The sequence below is a fragment of the Podarcis tiliguerta genome (assembly GCF_965153285.1).
Source record: "Podarcis tiliguerta genome assembly, chromosome: 4".
Lineage (NCBI taxonomy): Eukaryota > Metazoa > Chordata > Lepidosauria > Squamata > Lacertidae > Podarcis > Podarcis tiliguerta.
In genome coordinates this window covers 8,605,001-8,631,313 of record NC_139537.1, presented here as the reverse complement: position 1 = coordinate 8,631,313, position 26,313 = coordinate 8,605,001, and the positions used below count along the sequence as shown (strand labels likewise).

The 26,313-nt window shown below is 46.5% G+C and overlaps 1 protein-coding gene across 2 annotated transcripts in view; it reads right to left on the bottom strand.

Annotated features, from left to right (window-relative positions):
• ACER3 (alkaline ceramidase 3) overlaps positions 1-26,096 on the bottom strand; it is a 62,679-nt gene extending 36,583 nt beyond the window's left edge. The window contains exon 1 of one of the 2 annotated variants that reach the window (XM_083436819.1): positions 25,771-26,096. In XM_083436819.1, the coding sequence (XP_083292945.1) occupies positions 25,771-25,873 (103 nt within the window). In that variant the 5' untranslated portion in view covers positions 25,874-26,096. The remainder of the gene's footprint in view (positions 1-25,770) is intronic. The other variant, XM_083436820.1, reaches the window with a different exon arrangement.
• Positions 26,097-26,313: the final 217 nt, after the last annotated feature.

Genomic DNA, 26,313 nt, shown 5'->3' with positions numbered 1-26,313 from the left:
AAGAATAACTTGTCTTTGTAGTGTAACATTTCCCGTTTAAAATAAGCGAAGGGATTGCTGCTCCGCACAATCATGCCAGTGGCATTTGAAAAAGATAATACAGCTTTATTGATAAAGATCTCTCAGTAACTTCGAGGAATGATTTCTAAAAAAACATGTTCCGTGGCAGCAGACAGGTTACCTGACGTCAGGGTCAGGTAACAGAGGTCCAGCATCGCCACCTTGCTATGCTTGAAATTAAGGAGGATCCGCAGGGCCTAAAAGACAGAGCTGTTCCGCCTGGCCTTTGGTTTGGACTCAGTCTGACCCTTATGTTTCCCTCCCCATACGGTTTTGATCCATGGGCTATTTTTAAAATGAGGCTGCATTTTAACCTGTATTCTAAATTGGTCCCCCCCCCCATTATGTTTTTATTGTAATTTTACTGGTGTTAGCTGCCCTGAGCCCAGCTCTGGCCGGGGAGGGTGGGGTATAAATAAAAATTATTATTATTATTATTATTATTATTATTATTATTATTATGCTATATCCAACCAGCAACTCATATCTTTTAAAGTGTTCTTAACCACAGAATTGGGGGACGCGGGTGGCGCTGTGGGTTAAGCCACAGAGCCTAGGACTTGCCGATCAGAAGGTCGGTGGTTCGAATCCCTGCGACGGGGTGAGCTCCCGTTGCTCTGTCCCTGCTCCTGCCAACCTAGCAGTTCAAAAGCACGTCAAAGTGCAAGTAGATAAATAGGTACCACTCCGGCGGGAAGGTAAATGGCGTTTCCGTGCACTGCTCTGGTTCGCCAGAAGCGGCTTAGTCATGGTGGCCACATGACCCGGAAGCTGTACGCCGGCTCCCTCGGCCCATAAAGCGAGATGAGCGCCGCAACCCCAGAGTCGGCCACGACTGGACCTAATGGTCAGGGGTCCCTTTACCCTTTACCTAACCACAGAATCATAGAACTGTAGAGTTGAAAGGGTCCCTCTAGTCCAATCCCTTGAAATGCAGGAATCGCAGCTAAAGAACCCCAATAGATGGAGACCCACGGAGAATTATCACCAAGGCTAAAGTGCTGGAAAAAATGTCCAATTCCAGGGCCCACTTTCAGGTGGCTTACTAAGTGTTTGCTTGCCCACTCCCAGTAGTAATAAACATTTTTCATGTATAATCTGGGCAGTAAACATTTCTTTCAAGGTGGAGGGGAAAAAGGCACTATGAAACTCTTTGAAGGTAGCAGAATCAAGGTAAAGGTATTTTAGTAGCTTAAAAGACATTCCATAAGTAAGCCCTAAAGCGTGAGGGTGGCTGGAAGAAACTCTTTTTCTCCATGTGCTACTAAATGCCATCAACATAGGCATGTATCAAAGGAAAATTCCATGGTGGCGTGGCGTGCTTCTTTGACTTGCCTTGGGTCCTTACATAATGCTCCATCGACTTTTGCTCCACGCAACTGACCGCCCCAAAGAAAATAAGTTCAAAAGGAAGCTATAGTTCACCTTGCAAGCAGGCACGGGGAAATAAGGGGCAGCAGGGTACCGTATTTTTTGCTCTATAAGACTCACTTTTTCCCTCCTAAAAAGTAAGGGGAAATATGTGTGCGTCTTATGGAGTGAATGCAGGCTGCACAGCTATCCCAGAAGCCAGAACAGCAAGAGGGATTGCTGCTTTCACTGCGCAGCGATCCCTCTTGCTGTTCTGGCTTCTGAGATTCAGAATATTTTTTTTCTTGTTTTCCTCCTCCAAAAACTAGGTGCGTCTTGTGGTCTGGTGCGCCTTATAGAGCGGAAAATACGGTAACTCGCCCATGATGAAGGGTGGGCGGGAGACCACTTGCATTTCAACCCATATACAGTGGTACCTTGGTTTAAGTACTTAATTCGTTCCGGAGGTCCATTCTTAACCTGAAACTGTTCTTAACCTGAAGCACCACTTTAGCTAATGGGGCCTCTTGCTGCTGTCGCGTGATTTCTGTTCTCATCCTGAAGCAGAGTTCTTAACCCGAGCAGCGTATGTAACCTGAAGTGTATGTAACCCGAGGTACCACTGCACAATTATTCCTCAGGAGCACCTGAGCGCTGAAGGCACAGCCACACCATAGTTTTTGAATTGTTTTGCAGAAATCAGATGAAAGTTCAGAGCTGTTATTCAGGGAGGGTATCTCAAATAAAGAGTCTTCAGCACCATCACAAACTACAATTCCCTGGCTCCTTTGGGGGAAACCAATACACTTATCTCAATAGAAAATACACCTAAGTTTTCTGCAGGTATATGCCCTATGGTGACTGAAGTTGGGCCCTTGTAATTAATTTAATAATAATAATAATAATAATAATAATAATAATAATAATAATAATAATAATATTTATATGCCACTCATCTGACTGGCCTTCCCAGCCACTCTGGGCAGCTTCCAACAGAATATTAAAACTATGATAAAACATAAAACATTAAAAACTTTACTATACAGTGCTGCTTTCAGTTGTCTTCTAAAAGTCAAATAGTTGCTTATTTCCTTGGAAGTAAGAAAGTCAAAAGCACAAATTTGTAATTCCTTTTTTTTAAGGTGACTTGCTTGAGTTACACTGCTATAGAACAGTCAGTCATACCTCAGGATGAATACGCTTCAGGTTGAGTGTTTTTGGGTTGCGCTCCGCGGCGACCCGGGAGTAACGGAACGCATTACTTCCGGGTTTCTCCTCTCACGCGTGTGCAGACGCTCAAGTTACGTCACACACATGTGTGGAAGTGGCAAAACGCGACCCGGGCATGCATAGACGCGCAGTCACATGTTACGGTTCACTTCAAGATGCGAACAGGGCTCCGGAATGGATCCCGTTCGCATCCAGAGGTACCACTGTATTTAAAAATGTTCTGAAAGATGCACTGCTTTCTTGTGAGGCCATTTAACTGGACTATACCCAAGAGCAGGATTTACTGAGAAGTTCCACCCTCCGCACAGGGAAACTTGCAAAGTGCTCCTGGGCTCCAGTCAGACTTTCCTGCTCAAAAGGAGAGGGAGAAGAGTTTCAAAGGGTTACATAAATGTCCAACAGAACTGAACTAGACACTTTCAGAGGCATTCTAAGGCTTTACCTTTTTTTTTTCTTCCTAAGCAGAGAACTATCCCTACGTGGTCTGCATCATTTCAAGCGACACACTCTAAAGCTTTCCACACCTGGGAACCACCTTTACATAACGGAACACCCTTCTCACGTTTTCTCCCCGAGTCCAAATTCCAGTGCTGTGGTTGGTGCAAACCCCCAACACATGAATCATAGAATCATAGAGTTGGAAGAGACCACAAGGGCCATCGAGTCCAACCCCCTGCCAAGCAGGAAACACCATCAGAGCACTCCTGACATGTGGTTGTCAAGCCTCTGCTTAAAGACCTCCAAAGAAGGAGACTCCACCACACTCCTTGGCAGCAAATTCCACTGTCAAACAGCTCTTACTGTCAGGAAGTTCTTCCTAATGTTTAGGTGGAATCTTCTTTCTTGTAGTTTGGATCCATTGCTCCGTGTCCGCTTCTCTGGAGCAGCAGAAAACAACCTTTCTCCCTCCTCTATGTGACATCCTTTTATATATTTGAACATGGCTATCATATCACCCCTTAACCTCCTCTTCTCCAGGCTAAACATGCCCAGCTCCCTTAGCCGTTCCTCATAAGGCATCGTTTCCAGGCCTTTGACCATTTTGGTTGCCCTCCTCTGGACACGTTCCAGTTTGTCAGTGTCCTTCTTGAACTGTGGTGCCCAGAACTGGACACAGTACTCCAGGTGAGGTCTGACCAGAGCAGAATACAGTGGCACTATTACTTCCCTTGATCTAGATGCTATACTCCTATTGATGCAGCCCAGAATTGCATTGGCTTTTTTAGCTGCCGCGTCACACTGTTGGCTCATGTCAAGTTTGTGGTCAACCAAGACTCCTAGATCCTTTTCACATGTACTGCTCTCAAGCCAGGTGTCACCCATCTTGTATTCGACATGAGTCAAAGGCCAATGGTTTAAAGCAGATCTTGTGGGGAGAACGATCCAGCTGCCAACATGAAACCCGTGCCTGGTTTAAAGCATGGCTTGAGAATGTTTTCTACCAGAATAGGAAATGCCTGTACGTTGGGGTCCCTTCCAACTCTACAATTCTATGACTTTTGGTGAAAAGGACCCTGCCACACACATAGGTAAAGGTACCCCTGCCTGTACGGGCCACTCGTGTCCGACTCTAGGGTTGTGCGCCCATCTCACTTAAGAGGCCGGGGGCCAGCGCTGTCCGGATACACTTCTGAGTCAAGTGGCCAGCGTGACAAGCTGCATCTGGCGAGCCAGTGCAGCACACGGAAATGCCGTTTACCTTCCCACTAGTAAGCGGTCCCTATCTATTTATCTACTTGCACCCGGGGGTGCTTTCGAACTGCTAGGTTGGCAGGCGCTGGGACCGAGCAACGGGAGCGCACCCCGCCGCGGGGGTTCGAACCGCCGACCTGACGATCGGCAAGTCCTAGGCGCTGAGGTTTTACCCACAGCGCCACCAGCGTCCCTGCCACACACATAGAAATCTGCAAATGACACATTTCCTACGTGGAAACTGACCACTGAATCATCTGAAGTTGCCTTTGACTGCTTTCATGAGATACATTAACTCTACGCCCCCCCCCCCAATTACCTGCACCTGTAAGATGCTATTACGCAGACACACACTGTACATGGTCAAATGTTAACGCTTTTGAGGGTACCAGTTTTCCATTGCCAGCCTAGCTGCATCCATTATTTGTTGAAGACTGCCATGGCTCACACTGCCATAAAAACTCTGAACACTCAACAGGAAGCTTTCGGACCCAAGAACACAACCTGACAATAGCCCACAGGTGGCTTCTCGTCATAAAAATGCCATTCCCCCATAACCCCCGGGGAAAAAGAGTCAAGGCATGGCCACATTGTTCCTGGAAGAAAGCTCATTCTTGAAAACAATGTTATCAGGCGTGTGCTATTAAGGGCAGAGAAGTATCGCAAACCAATTCCGCACAGCTTAATGGAAGCCGACAGATTAGGCAGGGAGAGTTTCAGCAACTAAACCAGAGACTGAAGAAATCCTGGCCACAAACAAATGAACTTTTACCTTTGCTGGTCTAGCTTCGCTTTAAGGCAGCATACCTCTGCTTCAGCTACTACAGTGGTACCTCGGGTTACATACACTTCAGGTTACATACTCCGCTAACCCAGAAATAGTACCTCGGGTTAAGAACTTTGCTTCAGGATGAGAACAGAAATCGTGCTCCGGCAGCGCGGCAGCAGCCCCATTAGCTAAAGTGGTCTTCAGGTTAAGAACAGTTTCAGGTTAAGAACGGACCTCCGGAACGAATTAAGTACTTAACCCGAGGTACCACTGTAATGATAACTGATATTTAAAATACGATGCTGATATTTTTATATTTCTAAATATGGATAAAAATACTGGTTGAGATCCAACACTTCACAAGCAGCAGTCTAGTCATGCAAAGGGGTCGTCTCCTTGCTAAAGTGCCATGGATATCCACAAAAGCTGCACCAGAGGGTTCGGGGAATCGGTTGCATGGGGGTCTAGAAGGAATTCAGAAATCAGCCACCAGGTTGCTCACTGGAGTAATACAGTTTGAGCATACAGTCAAACCTCAGCTCCCAAATGTCTCTGTTTCAGAACATTTCAGCTCCCAAACGCTGAAAAACCCAGAAGTAAATGCTCCGGTTTTCAAACATTTTTCGGAAGCCAAATGTCCGACACGGCTTCCGCTGTGTGCAGGAAGCGCCTGCAACCAATCGGAAGCCGTGATTCGGTTGTCAAACGTTTTGGAAGCCGAATGGGCTTCCGGAACTGATTACGTACAACAACCGAGGTTTGACCTGACCTGACGGCCCTGACTGCCCATTAGTTTCTGGGCCCAATTCAAAGTACAGTAATACCTCGGGTTAAGAACTTAATTCATTCTGGAGGTCCGTTCTTAACCTGAAGCACCACTTTAGCTAATGGGGCCTGCCACGCGCCCATTTCTATTCTTACCCTGAAGCAAAGTTCTTAACCTGAAGCACTATTTCTGGGCTAGCAGAGTCTGTAACCTGAAGCGTCTGTAACCAGAGGTACCACTGTACTGGTTTCCCCCTATAAAGCCTTAACAGCTCAGAACAGCAATGCACCAAGGACTCTACGCTAATCATCTCTCTAGGACTCTACGATAATCCTCGTTTACCCCCTCCATGAGGATAGAGAGGGGGGCAAAACAAGAACGGGGCCTTTTCTGTGGTGGCTCTGAGTCTCCGCAGCCTGTTTGACAAGAGGTGATGACAGCAGCAAGGAGGTCTTGCTGGAGACCTTCTTTCATGGTGCCTGCCAACGGCTACAACTCAGGAAAGATTTCTAGCCACCTGGAATCCCTACAAAGGACTCCGGGATAGTAACTTCTGGAGGTGAACTGCTCAGCCACCACTATGGTTCAGCGATCCAGGCATCACACCAAACCACCGTTAAGCTTCCTTGACCATGATTTTTAAATCGTGCGTGGGAAGAACAACCGGTTGTGGCACAGTATCATTTGTCACGTATTTGCACAAGATGCACCAAGTTCTAAATAAAGCACCCGTCATGCAAACATTCTATTAGAAGAAAAATAATAATCAGGATTTCCATAGCCATTTGAATAACCAGCTTTCTTCCTAAGCTGCTCACTTGTCCTGCATGGTACATAATAAAAACACATTCTAAAACTGCCTGCCCGAAGTGGTTGCTGTTACGCAAGAGGGGATAAGCACCGTCACACGTCACATGATATGTTGCAACAACACAACATCTACGCGTCAGGGAAATCGGCAGCCGGGCAAAGAGCAGCCATCCAAATATTTTGGCGGAGCAACCAGGGAAGTTCAGAAGAAAGCTTTCGCTATGTTCGAAAGCATGCCAGCTTTTATACAGCTTTGTGCAATTTCATTTTGCTCACTAAGTGGCAGTTGCTGCTTCCAGGTCTCTGGATTTATCCCATCCAAACAGCTGGGGGCAGGAATCTCACACTGCAGGTGCTGCCAATTCGCCACCCAGGATTTCTAAGGTGGATAGAGAGGGAAGGCAAGCAGTTCTTTACTCCAAGCCACCCACGTGCCACTATTCCTTGGGTTAGCACACGCTTTCGAACATGCTGTCTCCCACAGAAGAGTAACTAGTGGGGTGCCACAGGGTTCTGTCTTGGGCCCGGTCTTATTCAACATCTTTATCAACGGCTTGGATGATGGACTCAAGGGCATCCTGATCAAATTTGCAGATGACACCAAACTGGGAGGGGTGGCTAACACCCCAGAGGACAGGATCACACTTCAAAAGGACCTTGACAGATTAGAGAACTGGGCCAAAACAAACAAGATGAATTTTAACAGGGAGAAATGTAAAGTATTGCACTTGGGCAAAAAAAATGAGAGGCACAAATACAAGATGGGGGACACCTGGCTTGAGAGCAGTACATGTGAAAAGGATCTAGGAGTCTTGGTTGACCACAAACTTGACATGAGCCAACAGTGTGACGCGGCAGCTAAAAAAGCCAATGCAATTCTGGGCTGCATCAATGGGAGTATAGCATCTAGATCAAGGGAAGTAATAGTGCCACTGTATTCTGATTCTATGATTCAGTTCCCTTCACTAGCGCCAAGAAGCCAGCAAAAATGTACCATATCCATAGCAGCCGTCTTCCCTTCCCTTCTCCTTTTCCTCCTCCCCTTTCCTTTTTCTAATTTTAAGATTTCCACTCTCTGACCTTAGTGAAATAGTGCAGAGAACCATTTTAAAACCTGGCACATCCACGTGAATTTATGAATGGTGATGGCGGTTCCTGGATTGTTTAAATGGCACTGAGAAAAAATGCTCACTGCCTTAGGAAATTGGCGCTACATTTTGTGAATGAGGAATGGGGGTGCACGTATTCCTGTATGGTAACTGGTAGTGACGACACTGAGAGGAGGAACTCATTCTGGAATACAGTGGTACCTCTGGTTAAGTAGTTAATTGACATCTGGTGGGAGGGCATTCCACAGGGTGGGTGCTACCACTGAGAAGGCCCTCTGCCTGGTTCCCTGTACAGTGGTACCTCGGGTTAAGAACTTAATTCGTTCTGGAGGTCCGTTCTTAACCTGAAACTGTTCTTAACCTGAAGCACCACTTTAGCTAATGGGGCTTCCCACTGCTGCCGCGCCGCCGGAGCACGATTTCTGCTCTCATCCTGAAGCAAAGTTCTTAACCCGAGGTACTATTTCTGGGTTAGCGGAGTCTGTAACCTGAAGCGTCTGTAACCTGAAGCGTCTGTAACCCGAGGTACCACTGTATTTAATTTACTGGATTTGCTGCCAGACAATGATCTCTACTTTGCATCAGATGCTACTGTATTATTCATTTCGCTGTTGTTTAGTTTAACTTGTTTGTTTTTTAACGTGTAAGCCTCCCTTCAGAACTGCTGGTTATAAAGATCTGAAATAAATATAGAAGCACACAAAGGTTCAGAGGGTGTATGCCACCAAATGGCAGTTGCTGGGAGGCAAACAGGAGGAGAGCGTGTCTGCCCTCATGGCATGTCAAAGGTCTTTGAAGCTGACTAGCTGGACCTTTGATAGGATACAAGGGCTTTCTTGCCTTTAAACAAGGAATGGAAGAAAAATCAAAGCAAAATAGTAATTAATAAAGCAACAGGTGAATGAGTGTATGAAACAAAATTTACAAGATTTAGCAAAATTTAAAACCACCTTGCCGACAAAGGTCTGTATAGTTAAAGCTATGGTTTTCCCAGTAGTGATGTATGGAAGTGAGAGCTGGACCATAAAGAAGACTGATCGCTGAAGAATTGATGCTTTTGAACTATGGTGCTGGAGGAGACTCTTGAGAGTCCCGTGGACTGCAAGAAGATCAAACCTATCCATTCCTAAGGAAATCAGCCCTGAGTGCTCACTGGAAGGACAGATCCTGAAGCTGAGGCTCCAAGACTTTGGCCACCTCATGAGAAGAGAAGACTCCCTGGAAAAGACCCTGATGCTGGGAAAGATGGAGGGCACAAGGAGAAGGGGACGACAGAGGACGAGATGGTTGGACAGTGGTCTCGAAGCTACCAGCATGAGTTTGACCAAACTGCGGGAGGCAGTGGAAGACAGGAGTGCCTGGTGTGCTCTGGTCCAGGGGGTCACGAAGAGTCGGATGCGACTAAATGACTAAACAACAACAAAAAATTAATTTAATGAAGCTGGAAAGGAAAAAAGGAGGGGGAGGAAAGCAAAAAGGCAGCTGAAACCTTGAAGTTAGTACTCTGGAATCTGAAGTACTGATATCCAAACATATGATGTTACTTCTCAAGCATTAGGAACATTCTTGCAATGCTAGCGTTTTTAACATTGGACCGTAAACTATGCTTACATGGTGTTGGAGATCCCACAAGCTAGAACTATTTTTAGGGATTATTCTGAATGATATCCGTGCATCTTTCCCGATACTGAACAACAACTAACTGAACAGTACTTCTTCCTTCTGAGCGCACCCAGAGTTCTAACCTTGGGTTTAGAAAATGCCGCAGGCTGAAAACCACAAGGGCACGATCTTAAGCGTGGATGACTCCCGCGTTGTACCTTGGGCAGATTCCAGCACGGGTGACGGAGTTTTTGCCCATTCAAGGTTCTCCCACTATATCAGTCGGACACAGAACATAATGCTTCCTGACTAACCCTTGGTAGGGTGGATTGCTGAAAGCAAGAGGAATTAAAACAAAGAACTGCAGTCCAGCTGATAATAGTGTGGGGGAAGAAATGCCTTCCTTGATGAAGAGGAACCAAAGGTACAGTGGCGAGAGAGAGAGAGAGGACTGCTTATTGGTCAAGGGAACATCTAGTTCAGAATCCTGCGTCCAGCACTGCCTAGCCAGCTGTTTCCGGGAAGCCCCAAAGCAGGGCATGAATGCAAAATTCTCCACCCGCCCACAACAATAGCCATAGGTTAATTAAATGAGCAAGAATACTCATCGCAAAGTATTGGAAGACACAAGATCTACCCAACCGGGAAGAATGGCAGATGAAGCTGATGGACTATATGGAAATGGCGGAAATGACTGGTAGAATCCGAGACCAGGGAGAAGAGTTGATGGAAGAAGACTGGAAAAAAATTAAAGTATATTTACAGAAATACTGCAAAATTAATGAATGTTAGAAGAATACCGGAATGAAGTTATATGGTTTTAGCAGAAATGTTATAAAGAATTAAGCAAAAACTGATTGTTAATGGGTTAAAGTGGAAAATTTAAAGTTAGATGGTGTCAAGATTAATTATAGAACAAAAAGGTGAGAAAGAGGGAAAGGATTTGCTGAATTAGCTAATTGAACTAGTTTACAAAAAAGGGAGGTGTGAGGAAGTCGAGGAAACAAGTAAATGAAAGATAAAGATGGAAATTGGATGTGTTTTTAAATGTTTTTGTTTTTTCTTGTTGTCTTGATGTATTGTTTTTTCCTTTTATTTTTGATGTATTGTTTGTTAATTTTTTATTGTCTTTTTTCTCTCTTACTTTTTTCCTGTAACTATAAAACCTTCAATGAATATTATTTTTTAAAAATAGGTTAATTAAATGCCATAGCAAATGATGGATCAATTCTCTATGAATCCCCTTTTCTAAAGCTGTCGAACCTAACATCCAGCACAACATCCTACAGCATCAATTCCGTAAGTTAATTATCCACTGTGTGAAGAATCTTCTTTTGTTCAACCAGCAATTTCACTGGACGATCCCAAGAGACTTTTTCCTACACCATGCAGTCTGTCACGTCCCCATATCTGTCATTTCTCCCCCTCTAAACTAAAAGCCCCAAATGCTAAGTTTAGCCTTTCCTCTTGAGGACACGGTTCAAAATACTTTGGTTATCCCTTTTCTGCATCTTTTCCAGCTCTGTATCACCCTAGGTGAGACAAGGCAACTGTAACTACATAAAACATTCGAAATGCAGCTAATTCACAGAGGCAGAACTATACCGGCAGTTCATTTTTAGTCCATTTCTTAGCAATTCCGTTCGCTGAAGTTGCTGTTTGTGGAGCAGTGAGCTATCAATGAGAAGCCCAAAAAATTATTTTCTGGGTAGTCACAACCAGTTCACACCATATATATATATATATATATATATGCTTTCGTAGATTTTCACGGGTACAGGAATGCAGGTTTTGGTGTCCTCGGGTGTCTTCCCGTGTAAAAGTTGGGGTGTCTAGGCGACGTTTCGACGAGGTCTCACTCGTCATCTTCAGGCTGGTGCTTTCGGCTTCTTGTTACTGGAACAGAGCAGGATCTCAGTGTTTGAGTTCCTATAAATACTGTTGAGGAGGTGTGGTGTATAGCCTCCAATGTTCTGGGCAGAGAGGAGGTTCCCAGGCTAGTGTGCCTTTTCTTCTTTTGTTCCTTAATTACTTGAGGGATATCTTGAGTGATTTCTTGAGTGATTTCCTGAATCCCACTTAGGTGGGTCATTAGGTGTGGATTAGTTGCTAAAGCCTTCGTGTCTTGAACTCTTGAACTTTGTGAAGAGTTTTTCTGAGAAGATGGCTGTACTGCGCTTGGTTGTGCTCTGGCTTGGCTTCGTGTATAGGGGCGAGCTGTGGTTTTGTGGCCTGTGCCAGCCAGATCTGTGTAGGGATTGCAGGGGGGTGCAGCATCCGGAGGTGCCACCCTGGTTTGGCTACTGGATGGTGTCTGTAATTTATCTGTGGAGAGGGTCTGGGTTTGGGTCTGGTGTGGTTGATTGGTGATGGCGTTCTGTGTGCCTCTGGATCTGGTGTCAGATTTTGTGGGGAGGGCTAATTTCCAGATGTCTGGCAAGCGGGATGTGTCGTCACGCTTGTTCATGTTGTGAGGGTGTTTCTCTATCTCGATGGCTTCCATGATTATTCTCTTGTGGTGATGTTCCATGTTAAAGAGCAATTTGGAATCTGCAAAATTAATTTCGTGTCCTGTTTCTTTCATGTGTTGGAAAAGAGAGGAAGTTTTTTCTTCTTTTTTGACGGCATTCTTGTGTTCTGCGATACGTGCATTTATTCGTCTGTTTGTTTGTCCAATGTACGTGGCTGGGCAGACTTTGCAGGGTATTTCATAGACCCCTTGGTTTTCCAACTGAATTTTATCCTTGGGGTTTCTGAGGATATTGGCTATTTTTTGGTTGGTGCAAAAGGCTGTTTTGATATTGTGTTTATGGAGGATTTTGCTAATTTTATCTGTAGTGCCCTTGATATAAGGAAGGAGGGCTATGCCATTGTTTTCTTCTGTGTCTTGGTTTTTGGGGGGTGTTTCTTTTTGGATTAGCTTCGTAACCCTGTTTTGCTGGTATCCATTGGCAATTAACACATTTGAGAGATTCTGTAACTCAGTTGTCAAGTGGTCTTCGTCAGCCAGGCGTTTGGTTCTGGAGATGAGAGTCTTGGCTACGGAGTTTATTTGTGCAGGGTGGTGGTGTGATTGTGCATGTAAGTAGCGGTTGGTGTGTGTTTTTTTCCGGTAGATACCTTTGTAATTTGGCCACACGGGAAGGAAAAACTGGATAGCTTCCTCACACATCTCAACAGCCTACACCCCAAAATACAATTCACTATGGAAATAGAAGCCAACAACCAACTTCCCTTCCTTGACGTCCTAATCTACAAAAAACCTGATGGCTCCCTAGGACACACTATCTACCGGAAAAAAACACACACCAACCGCTACTTACATGCACAATCACACCACCACCCTGCACAAATAAACTCCGTAGCCAAGACTCTCATCTCCAGAACCAAACGCCTGGCTGACGAAGACCACTTGACAACTGAGTTACAGAATCTCTCAAATGTGTTAATTGCCAATGGATACCAGCAAAACAGGGTTACGAAGCTAATCCAAAAAGAAACACCCCCCAAAAACCAAGACACAGAAGAAAACAATGGCATAGCCCTCCTTCCTTATATCAAGGGCACTACAGATAAAATTAGCAAAATCCTCCATAAACACAATATCAAAACAGCCTTTTGCACCAACCAAAAAATAGCCAATATCCTCAGAAACCCCAAGGATAAAATTCAGTTGGAAAACCAAGGGGTCTATGAAATACCCTGCAAAGTCTGCCCAGCCACGTACATTGGACAAACAAACAGACGAATAAATGCACGTATCGCAGAACACAAGAATGCCGTCAAAAAAGAAGAAAAAACTTCCTCTCTTTTCCAACACATGAAAGAAACAGGACACGAAATTAATTTTGCAGATTCCAAATTGCTCTTTAACATGGAACATCACCACAAGAGAATAATCATGGAAGCCATCGAGATAGAGAAACACCCTCACAACATGAACAAGCGTGACGACACATCCCGCTTGCCAGACATCTGGAAATTAGCCCTCCCCACAAAATCTGACACCAGATCCAGAGGCACACAGAACGCCATCACCAATCAACCACACCAGACCCAAACCCAGACCCTCTCCACAGATAAATTACAGACACCATCCAGTAGCCAAACCAGGGTGGCACCTCCGGATGCTGCACCCCCCTGCAATCCCTACACAGATCTGGCTGGCACAGGCCACAAAACCACAGCTCGCCCCTATACACGAAGCCAAGCCAGAGCACAACCAAGCGCAGTACAGCCATCTTCTCAGAAAAACTCTTCACAAAGTTCAAGAGTTCAAGACACGAAGGCTTTAGCAACTAATCCACACCTAATGACCCACCTAAGTGGGATTCAGGAAATCACTCAAGAAATCACTCAAGATATCCCTCAAGTAATTAAGGAACAAAAGAAGAAAAGGCACACTAGCCTGGGAACCTCCTCTCTGCCCAGAACATTGGAGGCTATACACCACACCTCCTCAACAGTATTTATAGGAACTCAAACACTGAGATCCTGCTCTGTTCCAGTAACAAGAAGCCGAAAGCACCAGCCTGAAGATGACGAGTGAGACCTCGTCGAAACGTCGCCTAGACACCCCAACTTTTACACGGGAAGACACCCGAGGACACCAAAACCTGCATATATATATATATATATATATATAATTGTAAAAAGCAGAGACATCACATTGCCAACAAAGGTCCATATAGTTAAAGCTATGGCTTTCCCAGTAGTGATGTATGGAGGTGAGAGCTGGACTATAAAGAAGGCTGAGCGCCAAAGAATCTATCTAAAGGCCTTAAAATGTTGGGAGCTATGTATTTTTCTTAGACCATAAAGAAGGCTGATCGCCAAAGAATGGATGCTTTTGAATTCTGGTGCTGGAGGAGACTCCTGAGAGTCCCATGGACTGCAAGAAGATCAAACCCATCCATTCTGAAGTAAATCAGCCCTGAGTGCTCACTGGAAGGACAGATCCTGAAGCTGAGACTCCAATACTTTGGCCACCTCATGAGAAGAGAAGACTCTCTGGAAAAGACCCTGATGCTGGGAAAGATGGAGGGCACAAGGAGAAGGGGAGGACAGAGGACGAGATGGTTGGACAGTGGTCTCGAAGCTACCAGCATGAGTTTGACTAAATTGCGGGAGGCAGTGGAAGACAGGAGTGCCTGGTGTGTTCTGGTCCATGGGGTCACGAAGAGTCGGACATGACTAAACAACAACGTGTATGTATGTGTGTAATTAGGTTTCTTTGCTGCTATGCACATCACTTCTGAAGTCTCTTACATTGAACCCTGTTTGTTATCATGTTGCCCATTCACCCAGCCTGGAGAGATTCTTTTGGAAATGTCCAGTCACCTTGAGTTTTCCCATCCTGAAACCAAGCCTTGCTACCTTGCCACTCATTCCCAACTTGATACCAATAAATGGTCTCAATGTAATCCTTCAGAGACCTTGCTCTCTACTTCCTTCCATTGTAAAAACTGCCTGTTTATGTATACCCTCTGCTTCCTGTTGGTTAACCCCTTACAAGAAAAGACCCGTCCTTTTATCCCATGTTTTACAAGCTTACTCAGAAGGCTTTGGTGACAGACTCTGTCAGAATCCTCTGAAATGCCATGTCTAATGAATTGCTCCAACTACACTCAGGGGTAGGCAACCTAAGGTCCAGGGGCAGGATGCTGCCCAATCGCCTTCTCAATCCAGCCCACGGACGGTCCGGGAATCAGCGTGTTTCTACATGAGTAGAATGTGTCCTTTTATTTAAAATGCATCTCTGGGTTATTTGTGGGGACTGCCTGGTGTTTTTACATGAGTAGAATGTGTGCTTTTATTTAAAATGCATCTCTGGGTTATTTGTGGGGCCTGCCTGGTGTTTTTACACGAATAGAATGTGTCCTTTTATTTAAAATGCATCTCTGGGTTATTTGTGGGGCATAGGAATTCATTCTTTTTTTTTTCTTTTTCCAAAATATAGTCCGGCCCCCCACATAGTCTGAGGGACGGTGGACTGGCCCAAGGCTGAAAAAGGTTGATGACCCCTGACTACACACTTGCTGACATGCAGAATTAATTCTAAAAGCTTGGAAAGGCAAGGCTTCCCTCTGCAGAAGCCATGCTCATCCTTCCTCAGCAACGCTTATTCTTCTCTACCAGGGGCTGGGAATATTTTGCAGGGTCACGTATACCAGCAGTGCATGGGGGGGGGGGAATGGGTAGAGAAATGGGCTTTGTACAGTGGGCTACATTCCAGCCATACAACAGTCAAAAATTTCAACACACACCTCCCTCCACTCAGGAAAGCAAGAGACATTATCGCAGGATTTACTGTTGTATTTAAACCCACTTTTCCTCTAAGGAATTCAAAGTAATTCTCCTCCTCCCCATTTTATCTTCTGTGAGGTGGGTTAGGCTGGGAGACTGTGACTGGTCCAGGGTCACCCACTGAGTTTACCGGTGGCTGAGTGGGGGATTTGAACCCTGGTCTCACAGGTCCTAGTCTGACCCTCTAACCACTTCACAAACTGCTTAAGAAAGTGTTTCAGTCAGGCAAAACACTTGAGGAAAATGTGAAGCAGGGCGAGTGAAGGATGTGGCTCAGAAACCCTGTTCTATATGTTGAATATCTCAAGTTTATATCTCAAGTTTAGGGGGACGCGGGTGGCGCTGTGGGTAAAACCTCAGTGCCTAGGGCTTGCCGATCGCATGGTCGGCGGTTCGAATCCCCCCGGCGGGGTGAGCTCCCGTCTTTCGGTCCCAGCTCCTGCCCACCTAGCAGTTCGAAAGCACCCCCGGGTGCAAGTAGATAAATAGGTACCGCTTTCTAGCGGGAAGGTAAACAGCGTTTCCGTGTGCTGCGCTGGTGCAGGCTCGCCAGAGCAGCTTCGTCACGCTGGCCACGTGACCCGGAAGTGTCTCCGGACAGCGCTGGCCCCATGCCTCTTAAGTGAGATGGGCGCACAACCCTAGAGTCGGACACGACTGGCCCGTACGGGCAGGGGTACCTTTACCTTTACCTTATCTCAAGTTTAAATAATGCCTTCCCAAGACAGATGTTAACGGATGTGTCATTTTCATCAATTTGCCCCCCCCCCGAGTATCTTTTTAGGGACTGCTGTTACACTGGCCAATTTCAAGGCCTCTAACAAGGAGGCTGATTTTAACGACAGGTTGCGTATTTTTATCAGAAGATCAACCATTTCACGTTTGAGTCCTTATAAAAATTATTGGGTGTAATTGTTCTTCTTAGACCTGATAGCATCTCTAACACACCTAACTCTTTGGACTTGGGATGCTTGAATTGCTCAACGTTTATTCTCCATGTACCTGCTCAGATCTCTGCAAATGCCAAGTGACATCAGCCCAGATTACTCTAGGACAGACTTGTGCGGCTGAGTCACAAAGACCCAACACTGTCATTTTACCAGCAGAATGGCATGTCGGCGTAGAATCACCAGAACAATAACACTCTGTTGAGTGGAACAGCCTTCAGAGAGTAGGACAGGGGTCAAAATTTCCCCAGCCGCAAAGGGTCTGAATTCAGGCACGTGCCAGCATGCAACAGCTGCGGTTACAGCAACCATATTCCTACTCTTTTTACTAGCAAACCATATCAAATGCCGCCTCTGCAGTATGTAGTGTGGGGTTCTAGCTAAAGCGATGATGATGTAGCCTCACTAAAGGTTTCTTGGATTTTCCAAGCATCTGTTCTGCAAATCTCCTCCTCCAGCCTTGCTCGCTCTCTCCCAGTAACCCAATGGTTTGCAGTTTCATTGCTTCATGGTGTGGCTTCGTAGCTGAAGATGGCACATTCCTATTGATTTTTTAAACTGTATTTTACTACTTATTTTATTATATTGCATTCTACTGTATTGCAATTCGAATTCTATGAATTCTACAATAAAATACAGTATTTAAGAAACAAAAAAAGCAACAAAAACGATCTAGCACTGAGCATTGCAATTGCCACAAGAGGCAAGTGGGCTGCCAAGACCCTCACCAATTTTCAAGCAGTCCATGGGGGAAAGAAGTCTGGGAACCACTGACCTAGTCTGAGGGAATGCAAGAATCCTTACTGTTCATGAAGAACGACTGCTGGTTCAGACTACACTTACCCTAGGCTGTTGGCCATGGTTGGGCAAAGGGGAATGGTAGAAATACAGTGGTGCCTCGCAAGACGAAAAGAATCCATTCCGTGAGTCTCTTCGTCTAGCGGTTTTTTCGTCTTGCGAAGCAAGCCCATTAGCGGATTAGCGCTGTTAGCGGTTTAGCGGCTATCAGCGGCTATTAAAGGCTTAAAGGATTAGCTGCTAAAAGGCTATTAACAGCTTAGTGCCTTAGAAAAAGGGGGTGAGGAGCGGGGAAAAAAACCCCAGGAATCGCAAGACATTTTCGTCTTGCGAAGCAAGCCCATAGCAAATTCGTTTTGCGAAGCACCTCCAAAACGGAAAACCCTTTCGTCTAGCAGGTTTTCCGTCTTGCGAGGCATTCGTCTTGCGGGGCACCACTGTAATGATCTGACAATTCAGACCAAAACTTGTGATGTTGTTTCCAGGACTGTGGGAGAAGCCGCTAACCTGCAAGGGTCTAGCCACACAGACCCTGTACAGCTACTGTACTTTCCACAATGACAAAACTGCACAAAAGCTTCCCTAGGGATTTGCACCAATATTCAGCTGTTCTAAACTTTAATCAACGCCACCTGGTATTCATTTACATGTCTCAATTCTGTATTAGAACTGCAAGTAAAATCTGGATACAGCAAAGCATAAAATAATTCAATCTGGACAGGGTCTGAAGTTTAAGTCCCTTTTTAGGAATGGGCTTGAAAATTGTGCATGGACACAGCTTGAACTGCTAAACGAATAAAGGTGAGCCACTAAGAAGCCCAAAATGGCAATTTAGGTCCTCTGGGCCTAAATTCCCTGACCCTAACCTGTTTTCAAAAGATGGTGCAAATACAACTTATTAAATTGTCCAAGTATTTCTTATATAAAGGCTGGCATCTAACACCATTGCTACATTATACAGTGGTACCCCTCAAGACGAATGCCTCGGGAGACGAAAAACTCGCAAGACGAAAGAGTTTTTCGTTTTCTGAGTTGCTTCGCAAGACGGATTTCCCTATGGGCTTGCTTCGCAAGACGAAACGTCTTGCGCCTTTTTTAAAAAACCGCCAATGCATTCCTATGGGAAACCGTCAATACACAGTGGTGCTTCGCAAGACGAAAAAACTCGCAGAACGAAAAAACTCGCAGAACGAATTAAATTCGTCTTGGGGGCACCACTGTACTAATTTACTTATTAGACTACAACCAATCAGAAACAGCAAGCAATATTTTTACATAATTTACAGTTATATATTGCACACATTGGATTTCAGTCTTTGTGTCTGGTAACGAAGGTGGTTGTTTTTTATAGGGTAGCTTTAGCAATTAAAGGGTTTGATACTTTACCAGCATTAACTAGGCTACAGGTCTTGATGAGACTACAGCTAGTAACCTATTAGAGTACATAATTCTTATAAATGTTGACTGCTTGTTTGACCAGAACAAAGTGTGCTTTTGTCCATGGACCCCTTTGGGGTCAAAGTGGTGCAGCAATCCTGTACAAATGTAACCGGGAATAAGTCTTATTGAACCCAATGGGGCTTGCTTCCAAGTAGACAAACAGGATTGCACAGTAAGGGTGTGAGGCCTCAGCCACGCCACAAACTCAGAAGATGACCACAGGCACGCCACCCTCCACACTATGGGAATTATAATGCTGCCCTACATTGGAGGGGTTTTGTAAGGATTAATGAGACTATGTTATGTGTTTTACACAATTCCATCTGTGCCGTAAATTGCAATAAGCAATTGCAATTTACTTATTGCAATAAACAATTGCAATTTACTTATTGCATTATGACTTGTTGGACATGTGTGAAGGTAGGGCCTGTATGGTGAAATGGCTCTAACATAGGAGAGGCAGTGAATCTCTACTCCCTCTTGGAAGATCGCTAACAGTGGATGTTCACCAATCCAGTATTATGGTATTATGCAAACTGAAAGGGCAGGTTATATATTTTAAAATAAACCAGTAATGAAGAGACAAACAGTACTTTGCTGGTCACCTACCACCAAGACACACACAGCAGTAAATGGCAACCATGAGAGAAAGTAAAAAAAAAAAAAAGTTTACAGCGTGACCCCAGACTTGTACTGCCCCAGGTAACTATGGGTGAAGGTTGTGCTTATAAGGTAGGGATCGGGAACAGGATCTCGATCCCAATCTGGCCAATGTTCCAGATTCTTATCTCCCCCATGGGGCAAGTTTAATTAAGAGGGCCACCTACTCCTCAATCATCTGATGTCAAGTCGCTAGGAGTTACAGACTGTACAGTACTTAAATATGAAATCAGAGTTGTGTCATATTTTCAACAAAGCCCTTTCTCCTTGAAAAAGCTGTGGTTATCTAAGCAGGGTGTGATTCAGTACACCAGTGGCTTTCAACCATCGCACCCTGGAGTGCCATGAATGATGGTCGGGGTGCCGCGGGCAACTCTGGCCTCCGTCCCTCTTTCCTTCCCTCCCTCCTCTGATGCCCTCTCGCCTCTCAAAGGCTTGTGCGGTCGCTTCTTGCAGAAGCTGGCCAGGCGGTGCTGGTTGCCAGGAGCTGAAGCGGCTTCAGGGTAAGCAAGCAAGTGGGTGAGGGAGCCCAGCTCTTGCTGTTGGGAATGGATGGGCAAGTGGGACGCCAGGCAGGCGTCACACTGGGTTTTCTTGTGCTTGCTGTGTGCAATGCCTGCCTGGGAGCTGAGTGTCCGGCACCAAAGGGGAGCCTTTCCACCATGCAAGCCCATGGCACCTGCTGCCACCACTGCTGCCTCATGTTCATCTTTGGCCAGTCTCTGTGGGGTCCCTGAGGCTGAGGGCATCTTCTCAGGCCCCTGTGGGACGGTGTGAAGAGGCACCTCTTTGGGGTGGGGCCCCCCCTCAGAGACCATAGGCAGTGGCTGCCCAGAGGACTCCCAAGGAAAGGGGATAGAAGAGGCTGAGGGAACACTCCAGGGGGGGGTGTTTGAAAAAGGGTGAGGGGCTGCCGGCTCTGCAGGCAAGGGGTGACATAGCTGGGTTTTTGAGGTTCGGAGGGCATATAGTTGGTCAAGAGAGCCATGGACTCAAGAAGGTTGAAAACCTCCAATAGTGTTAAGGGAATCTGTGCAGAGGCCCCTGAATGACTCCTAATAGTTGCGACTGTTGGGATGGGGAAAAGCAAAACTGAGAAGGGAACCATACAGGCCGGATGTGTTCATCAGGTTAAGGACTTGCACCATGGGATTAAGTAGGATTAAGGAAATGCACTAGCAAAGGCAGGGCTCTGGTATCGTGTACAGTGGTGCCTCGCAAGACGAAATTAATTCGTTCTGCGAGTTTTTTCATCTTGTGAATTTTTCGTCTTGCGAAGCACGGTTTCCCATAGGAAATGCATTGACGGTTTCCCATAGGAATGCATTGAAAAAGGCGCAAGACGTTTTCGTCTTGCGAAGCAAGCCCATAGGGAAATTCGTCTTGCGAAGCAACTCAAAAAACAAAAAACTCTTTCGTCTTGCGAGTTTTTCATCTTGCGAGGCATTCGTCTTGCGAGGTACCACTGTACTTCATTGCTTGCTCAAATTATAAGCTGTCCTATCGCCCAAATCAGGTGAACTGCAATCAGCATATTGGGAATTGCCTCTGGGGCAGAAACTGTGTTTCACATCACAGTTTGGATTAAATTCCTGGTTAGTGTGGACCAAAGCTTCTCCAATTGGAGCAGAACAGCAAACTTTGACTAGGACAAACCAGGCATGAGATGAGAGAATCCACGCACATGGGGAGAGAAGGGAGTGTGTGAGCCTGAAGGGAATTCCTGACCATTATTTGACAACTAGCTGCCATGACATCCTTTCCTTGGGGAATGCGAAGGGATGCATATGAAGTTGACAAACACTTAAAACGAAGATGCTAATTTCCATCTGCTCCAGCACTCTGTTCGAAAGAGTCATAGGCTCTTGAGCATCTCTGTATGTAGGGACAGCAATGCTTTGCCCTTTGGAAAATACCCCCGAGACATCCTTCCGATAAATGAAACTGAAATGAATTTTGCCTCCGCTGCAGAATATCATCTGGGACTTATGAAAGGCTGACTCATCTACCACACAACAGCACGAGAGAGTATCACAAAGTGTTTTGTCCCATGGGGATCCTTGGGGTCTCTAACAGTTAGATCACAACTAAGTGGCAACAAGTGACCTTGAGCGCACAGCCTTATTTAAGAACTAAGGTGCCTGGCAGGAGCAGACCAATGTCCCCAAAATTCAGCATTCTTGAGTTTCAAGAATCTCAAATCTGTTATGCAAATGCATAAACTAAGATATGAAACCAGCATTGAGTCACGGGGAAGCTAAGATGCTTTTCAACATCTTTATGCGCCCCCTCGCCCAGCTTGTCCGGAGTTTTGGGCTGGGTTGCCATCAGTATGCTGATGACACCCAACTCTATCTGTTGATGGATGGCCATCCTGACTCGGCCCCAGACACACTGACCAGATGTCTGGAAGCTGTGGCTGGATGGCTACGTGGGAGCCGGTTGAAGTTAAATCCTTCAAAGACAGAGGTCCTGTGGCTGGGACGATATGGGATTGGGGGGGCAACTCCCATCTCTTGCGGGGGTGCAATTAGTGCCAGCACCGTCCGTTAAGAGTTTGGGTGTAATCTTCGATACCTCCCTCTCCATGGAGGTGCAGATTGCAGCTATAACAAAGGCGGCATTTTTTCATCTCCGCCAAGCTAAGCAGTTGGCCCCTTATCTCTCTCGCCCTGACCTAGCCACTGTGATCCACGCGACGGTCACCTCCAGACTGGATCATTGTAACTCGCTCTACGTGGGGCTGCCCTTGAGACTGACCCAGAAACTCCAGCGGGTGCAGAATGCTGCAGCGAGACTCCTTACGGGGTCTTCGCTGCGAGATCACATTCACCCGGTGCTATACCAGCTGCACTGGCTCCCGGTGGAGTACAGGATCAGGTTTAAGGTGCTGGTTTTAACCTTTAAAGCCCTATACGGCCTAGGACCCTCGTACCTACGGGACCGCCTCTCCTGGTATGCCCCACAGAGAAACTTACGGTCTTCAAATAAAAACATCTTGAAGGTCCCAGGCCACAGAGAAGTTAGGCTGGCCTCAACTAGAGCCAGGGCTTTTTCGGCTGTGGCTCCGATCTGGTGGAACACTCTGTCACAAGAGACCAGGGCCCTGCGGGACTTAACATCTTTCCGCAGGGCCTGCAAGACAGAACTGTTCCACCAGGCCTTTGGCCAGGGCACAGCCTGACTCCCTCCATTGGCAATCTTCGCAGAGCTCTGGCCCAATGGTTGCCAGTGGCTTGAATTAATTAATTTTATAATGAATGATTTTAAAGTGTTGTTTGTACTGTTTTATTGTTGTTAGCCGCCCTGAGCCCGGCTTCGGCTGGGGAGGGCGGGATATAAATAAAATTTATTATTATTATTATTAAGAAAGCTGAACAAGCCCTGTACCAGGGGTCATTAATGTGGTGCCCTCCTCATATTGGACTACACCTCCCAGCAGCTCCAGCCAGCACGGTCAATGGCCAAGGATGATGGGACTTGTAATCCAACATTATGAGGACACCGTGCCGACGGCCCTTGCCATTCACTTTCAAGTTTGTAATAAACCATTATGCATTGGTGGTCCAGCAGTGGTCCACCTCAGACCGTGCTCCCCTTTCTAACCTATCCTGATCTCTGCTGGAGGCAGCATCCTATTCTCTGGGTGTTGCCAGCGCATCAGATTCTTCTGTGCGTTGTTCAGAATGGTTTTGGGAATCTGGCTTTTTGTTGTTGTTGCTGTGGTTCTGGGTGGTTTTAAGCAGGTATTAGTTTCGATTAGGCGTCTAGAAGCTGTCGGCAGGCGAAAGCAGTCACACCCTGGGAATGGCTTCCAATGGCGGGTTAAACCAGGTGATGATATTGGATGGGTCTCAAACCCTCAGGACATCGAGGGCTTCCTTTGCATGCAAAAACAGGCTCTGGCAGATTGAGCAGACAAGACTAACAGTGGGTCCAACCGTCAAGAGGGTAGTTTCTGCATGTGCTGTAGAGGGAATTGAGGGGCAGATGAGGCTCGTCCACCTGGGAAGTTGGCCACCTAGGAGAAATAAAACTCTGATCCTAAACCTCTGCTGCCTTGCAGGATATCCTAGGGGGGAGGAAAAGGCTAAGGAATAAACCCTACACAAATCCAGAGTCCCTAAGACAGTTGGATGGCGCCTTGTATACCTTCCGGCAACTCCTGCAGCCAAGCTGGTGCCAAATGTTTTGCTCTGCTTTCCTTTGGACCACATCAATGAGGTCTGGGCAGCCCAGGACCTCCAGACACACTGCCCAGACTTGTGCCCCAGGGAGATCATTTTGGTGCTGTTAACACAGCGGTTTGACTTCACCCCTGGACATGCACTCCACTGTCTCTTGAGACAGACAGATGCCAAAAGCAACAAGTCTGATAGTGTTTTAGCTTATGCTTTAGATGGTGACTTGTCACCCAGAGTATTTTTGTTATTTTTATTAAAAAAGGCAAGCTACTGATACCTAAAACAGATAAACAAGATGTGTCGCCCTTTAAAACATTCCCTTCCTGAAATATTATCTGCGAAGTGGCACTCGATATTCAGGGTATTCAAACAAGAGCAACCAGCGGAGAATATACACTGCAAGATGTTTCTCTCACCACTATCTGGCAGGACACCCCAGCCAAATTCTATAGGGTGGGGTGGCTGATTTAGAACGTTTCCAAAACGTCCCCTTGGCCATCTGCATAGGATACCACTAAGTCTGAGGTGGGGAACTTGTGGTGTTCAGGCGCTGCTGGACTCCCAAAACCCCACCAGTCCCAGTGGCCAACCCTAGTTCAGCAACACCTGGAGAGCCACAGGTTCCTCACACCTGCAAAAAGGCATCCCTATTCCACCCCCTACAAGCTCCATCCAGGTGTGGTGAGCTAAGTGGAAGGTTAAAACCGTGTTTATGGAAGACAATCTTACTCGGCTACAAGTGATCGCCAAAGAAGAAGACCCTCTTATTCCAACAGGCTTTTGGGAACTGACTGCTTTTAATGAAAGCGCTGGCGCTGTGCTGTTTTTATCGTAATGATCTGTAGGTTTTTAATATATTTGCTATCCATCAATGTTTAATTGTTTCTTAATGTCTCCTCCTATTGTTTTAGCTGTTCTTAGTTTATCTGTAAGCCACCTTGAGCCCTGGGGGAGGCAATTCCTGTGATCCTTCATCCACGGATCACAGGACAGTTTGCAATTTTTCAATTAGGAATAATCGCGTCTCGGATTAACCTCCCTGGGATAAGTATATAATTATGATACCCACAGTGGGGTAGCCATCAGGCACCAAGGTGTTTGGTGCGGTCTCTCTCCAACCTAATAATCTAACATAACCCTAACTGGAAGGGGAAGAATGATTTGCAAAGGGCCCTTTTTGCTACTTCCCCATGCAAAATGCATGCATGGCACAACTATCGGACACAGAGTGACTCTATTAAGTCAATCAGAGCCAATGTGGTGTGGAAGTCAGAGGGTCGGACTAGGACCTGGGAAAGATGGGACTTCAAACCAGCCGCCTTCCCTCAGCCTAACCTACCTTGCAGGGATGTTGGGGGGATTCATTTATTTATAATTGCTTTGCCCAAGGCAAATTTGCAATGAAGAGGAGGAGAAACACCCTGGAGGGTGGCAGGAAGGGCAGCATGCAAATACAGCAAATACATACAAATTATTATAATAGGCTGGTGCCCGTGCCGGTTTATTGCAATTATTGGTACGGTTTTAATATATGCACGCATATATATATATATATATATATATACACACATGCACGGTTTGAATTCTACTTCCCTCTTTTCCCCCGTTACGTACTTCATGTTTGCATTCTTACATTGCAAACCGCCCTGCGTGACCTTCGGATGAGGGGCGGCGTGCGAATTTAATAAAATGAAACAAAATCCCCGCGTATGGTGGTTTTTTGCAGCCATGGTTTTCCCACTCCCGCCCCATCTACGCATTTAGAGGTTGTTGGGTTTTTTAAAAATAATCTGGAAGCCGCCTCTAATCCCTAAGGACCCGGGGGCCAAAATTACGGTTAACGGAATGATAATAATCCTAATTATTTTCCGGGGGGGGGCGGTGCTCACGACCTTCCCAAATCACGCCTCCCACCCCCAACCCTTGAGGGGATGTCGGGGAAGAAGCGGACCCGTCAATCCACCCCCACCCCCGCCGCGCGTTAAGGAGGCCGCGCTGGAGCGTCTCCGCCGCGCACGTCTGAACGCGCCGACCCGCGTCGACTCACAAAACTCGGCGATGTAGTGGGAGACGACGTAGTTCTCCTCGCACCAGTCCAGGGTGGAGGTGGGCTTCCCCCAGTAGCCCTCGCGGTCGCCGGCGGGAGCCATGGCGCTGCGTGACGCCGGGCGAGGCAGAGAGAGAGAGAGGCGGCCGGCGGGCTCGAGGGAAGGAGGGCGGCGGGGTTAAAAAGAAAAAGGAGGGCGGCCGCCGCTCCCCGGATGGGCCGTCCTGGCCCCGCCCTCGGCGGCGGCGGCGGCGAGAGAGGCCCGCCTCGCAAGGAGGAGAAGGAGGCCCGCTCCTCCTCCTCCTCTAAAGCCGGGCCCGGCCTCCGCGTCGCCATGGAGACGGGCTGAGGCCTACGCACTCCGCCGCGCCTACCCGGCCGCCGACCTCACTGCTAATGGCCACGGAGGCCTCACTACGTCGACCTCCTGACTGGGAAGGAGGGAGGATAGAATAGAGGCACTGAAAGAACTCATAATGATGATAATAGTGATGAAGATAATAATAATAATATTAATTAATAATAGGGAGAAGGGGGGCTGAG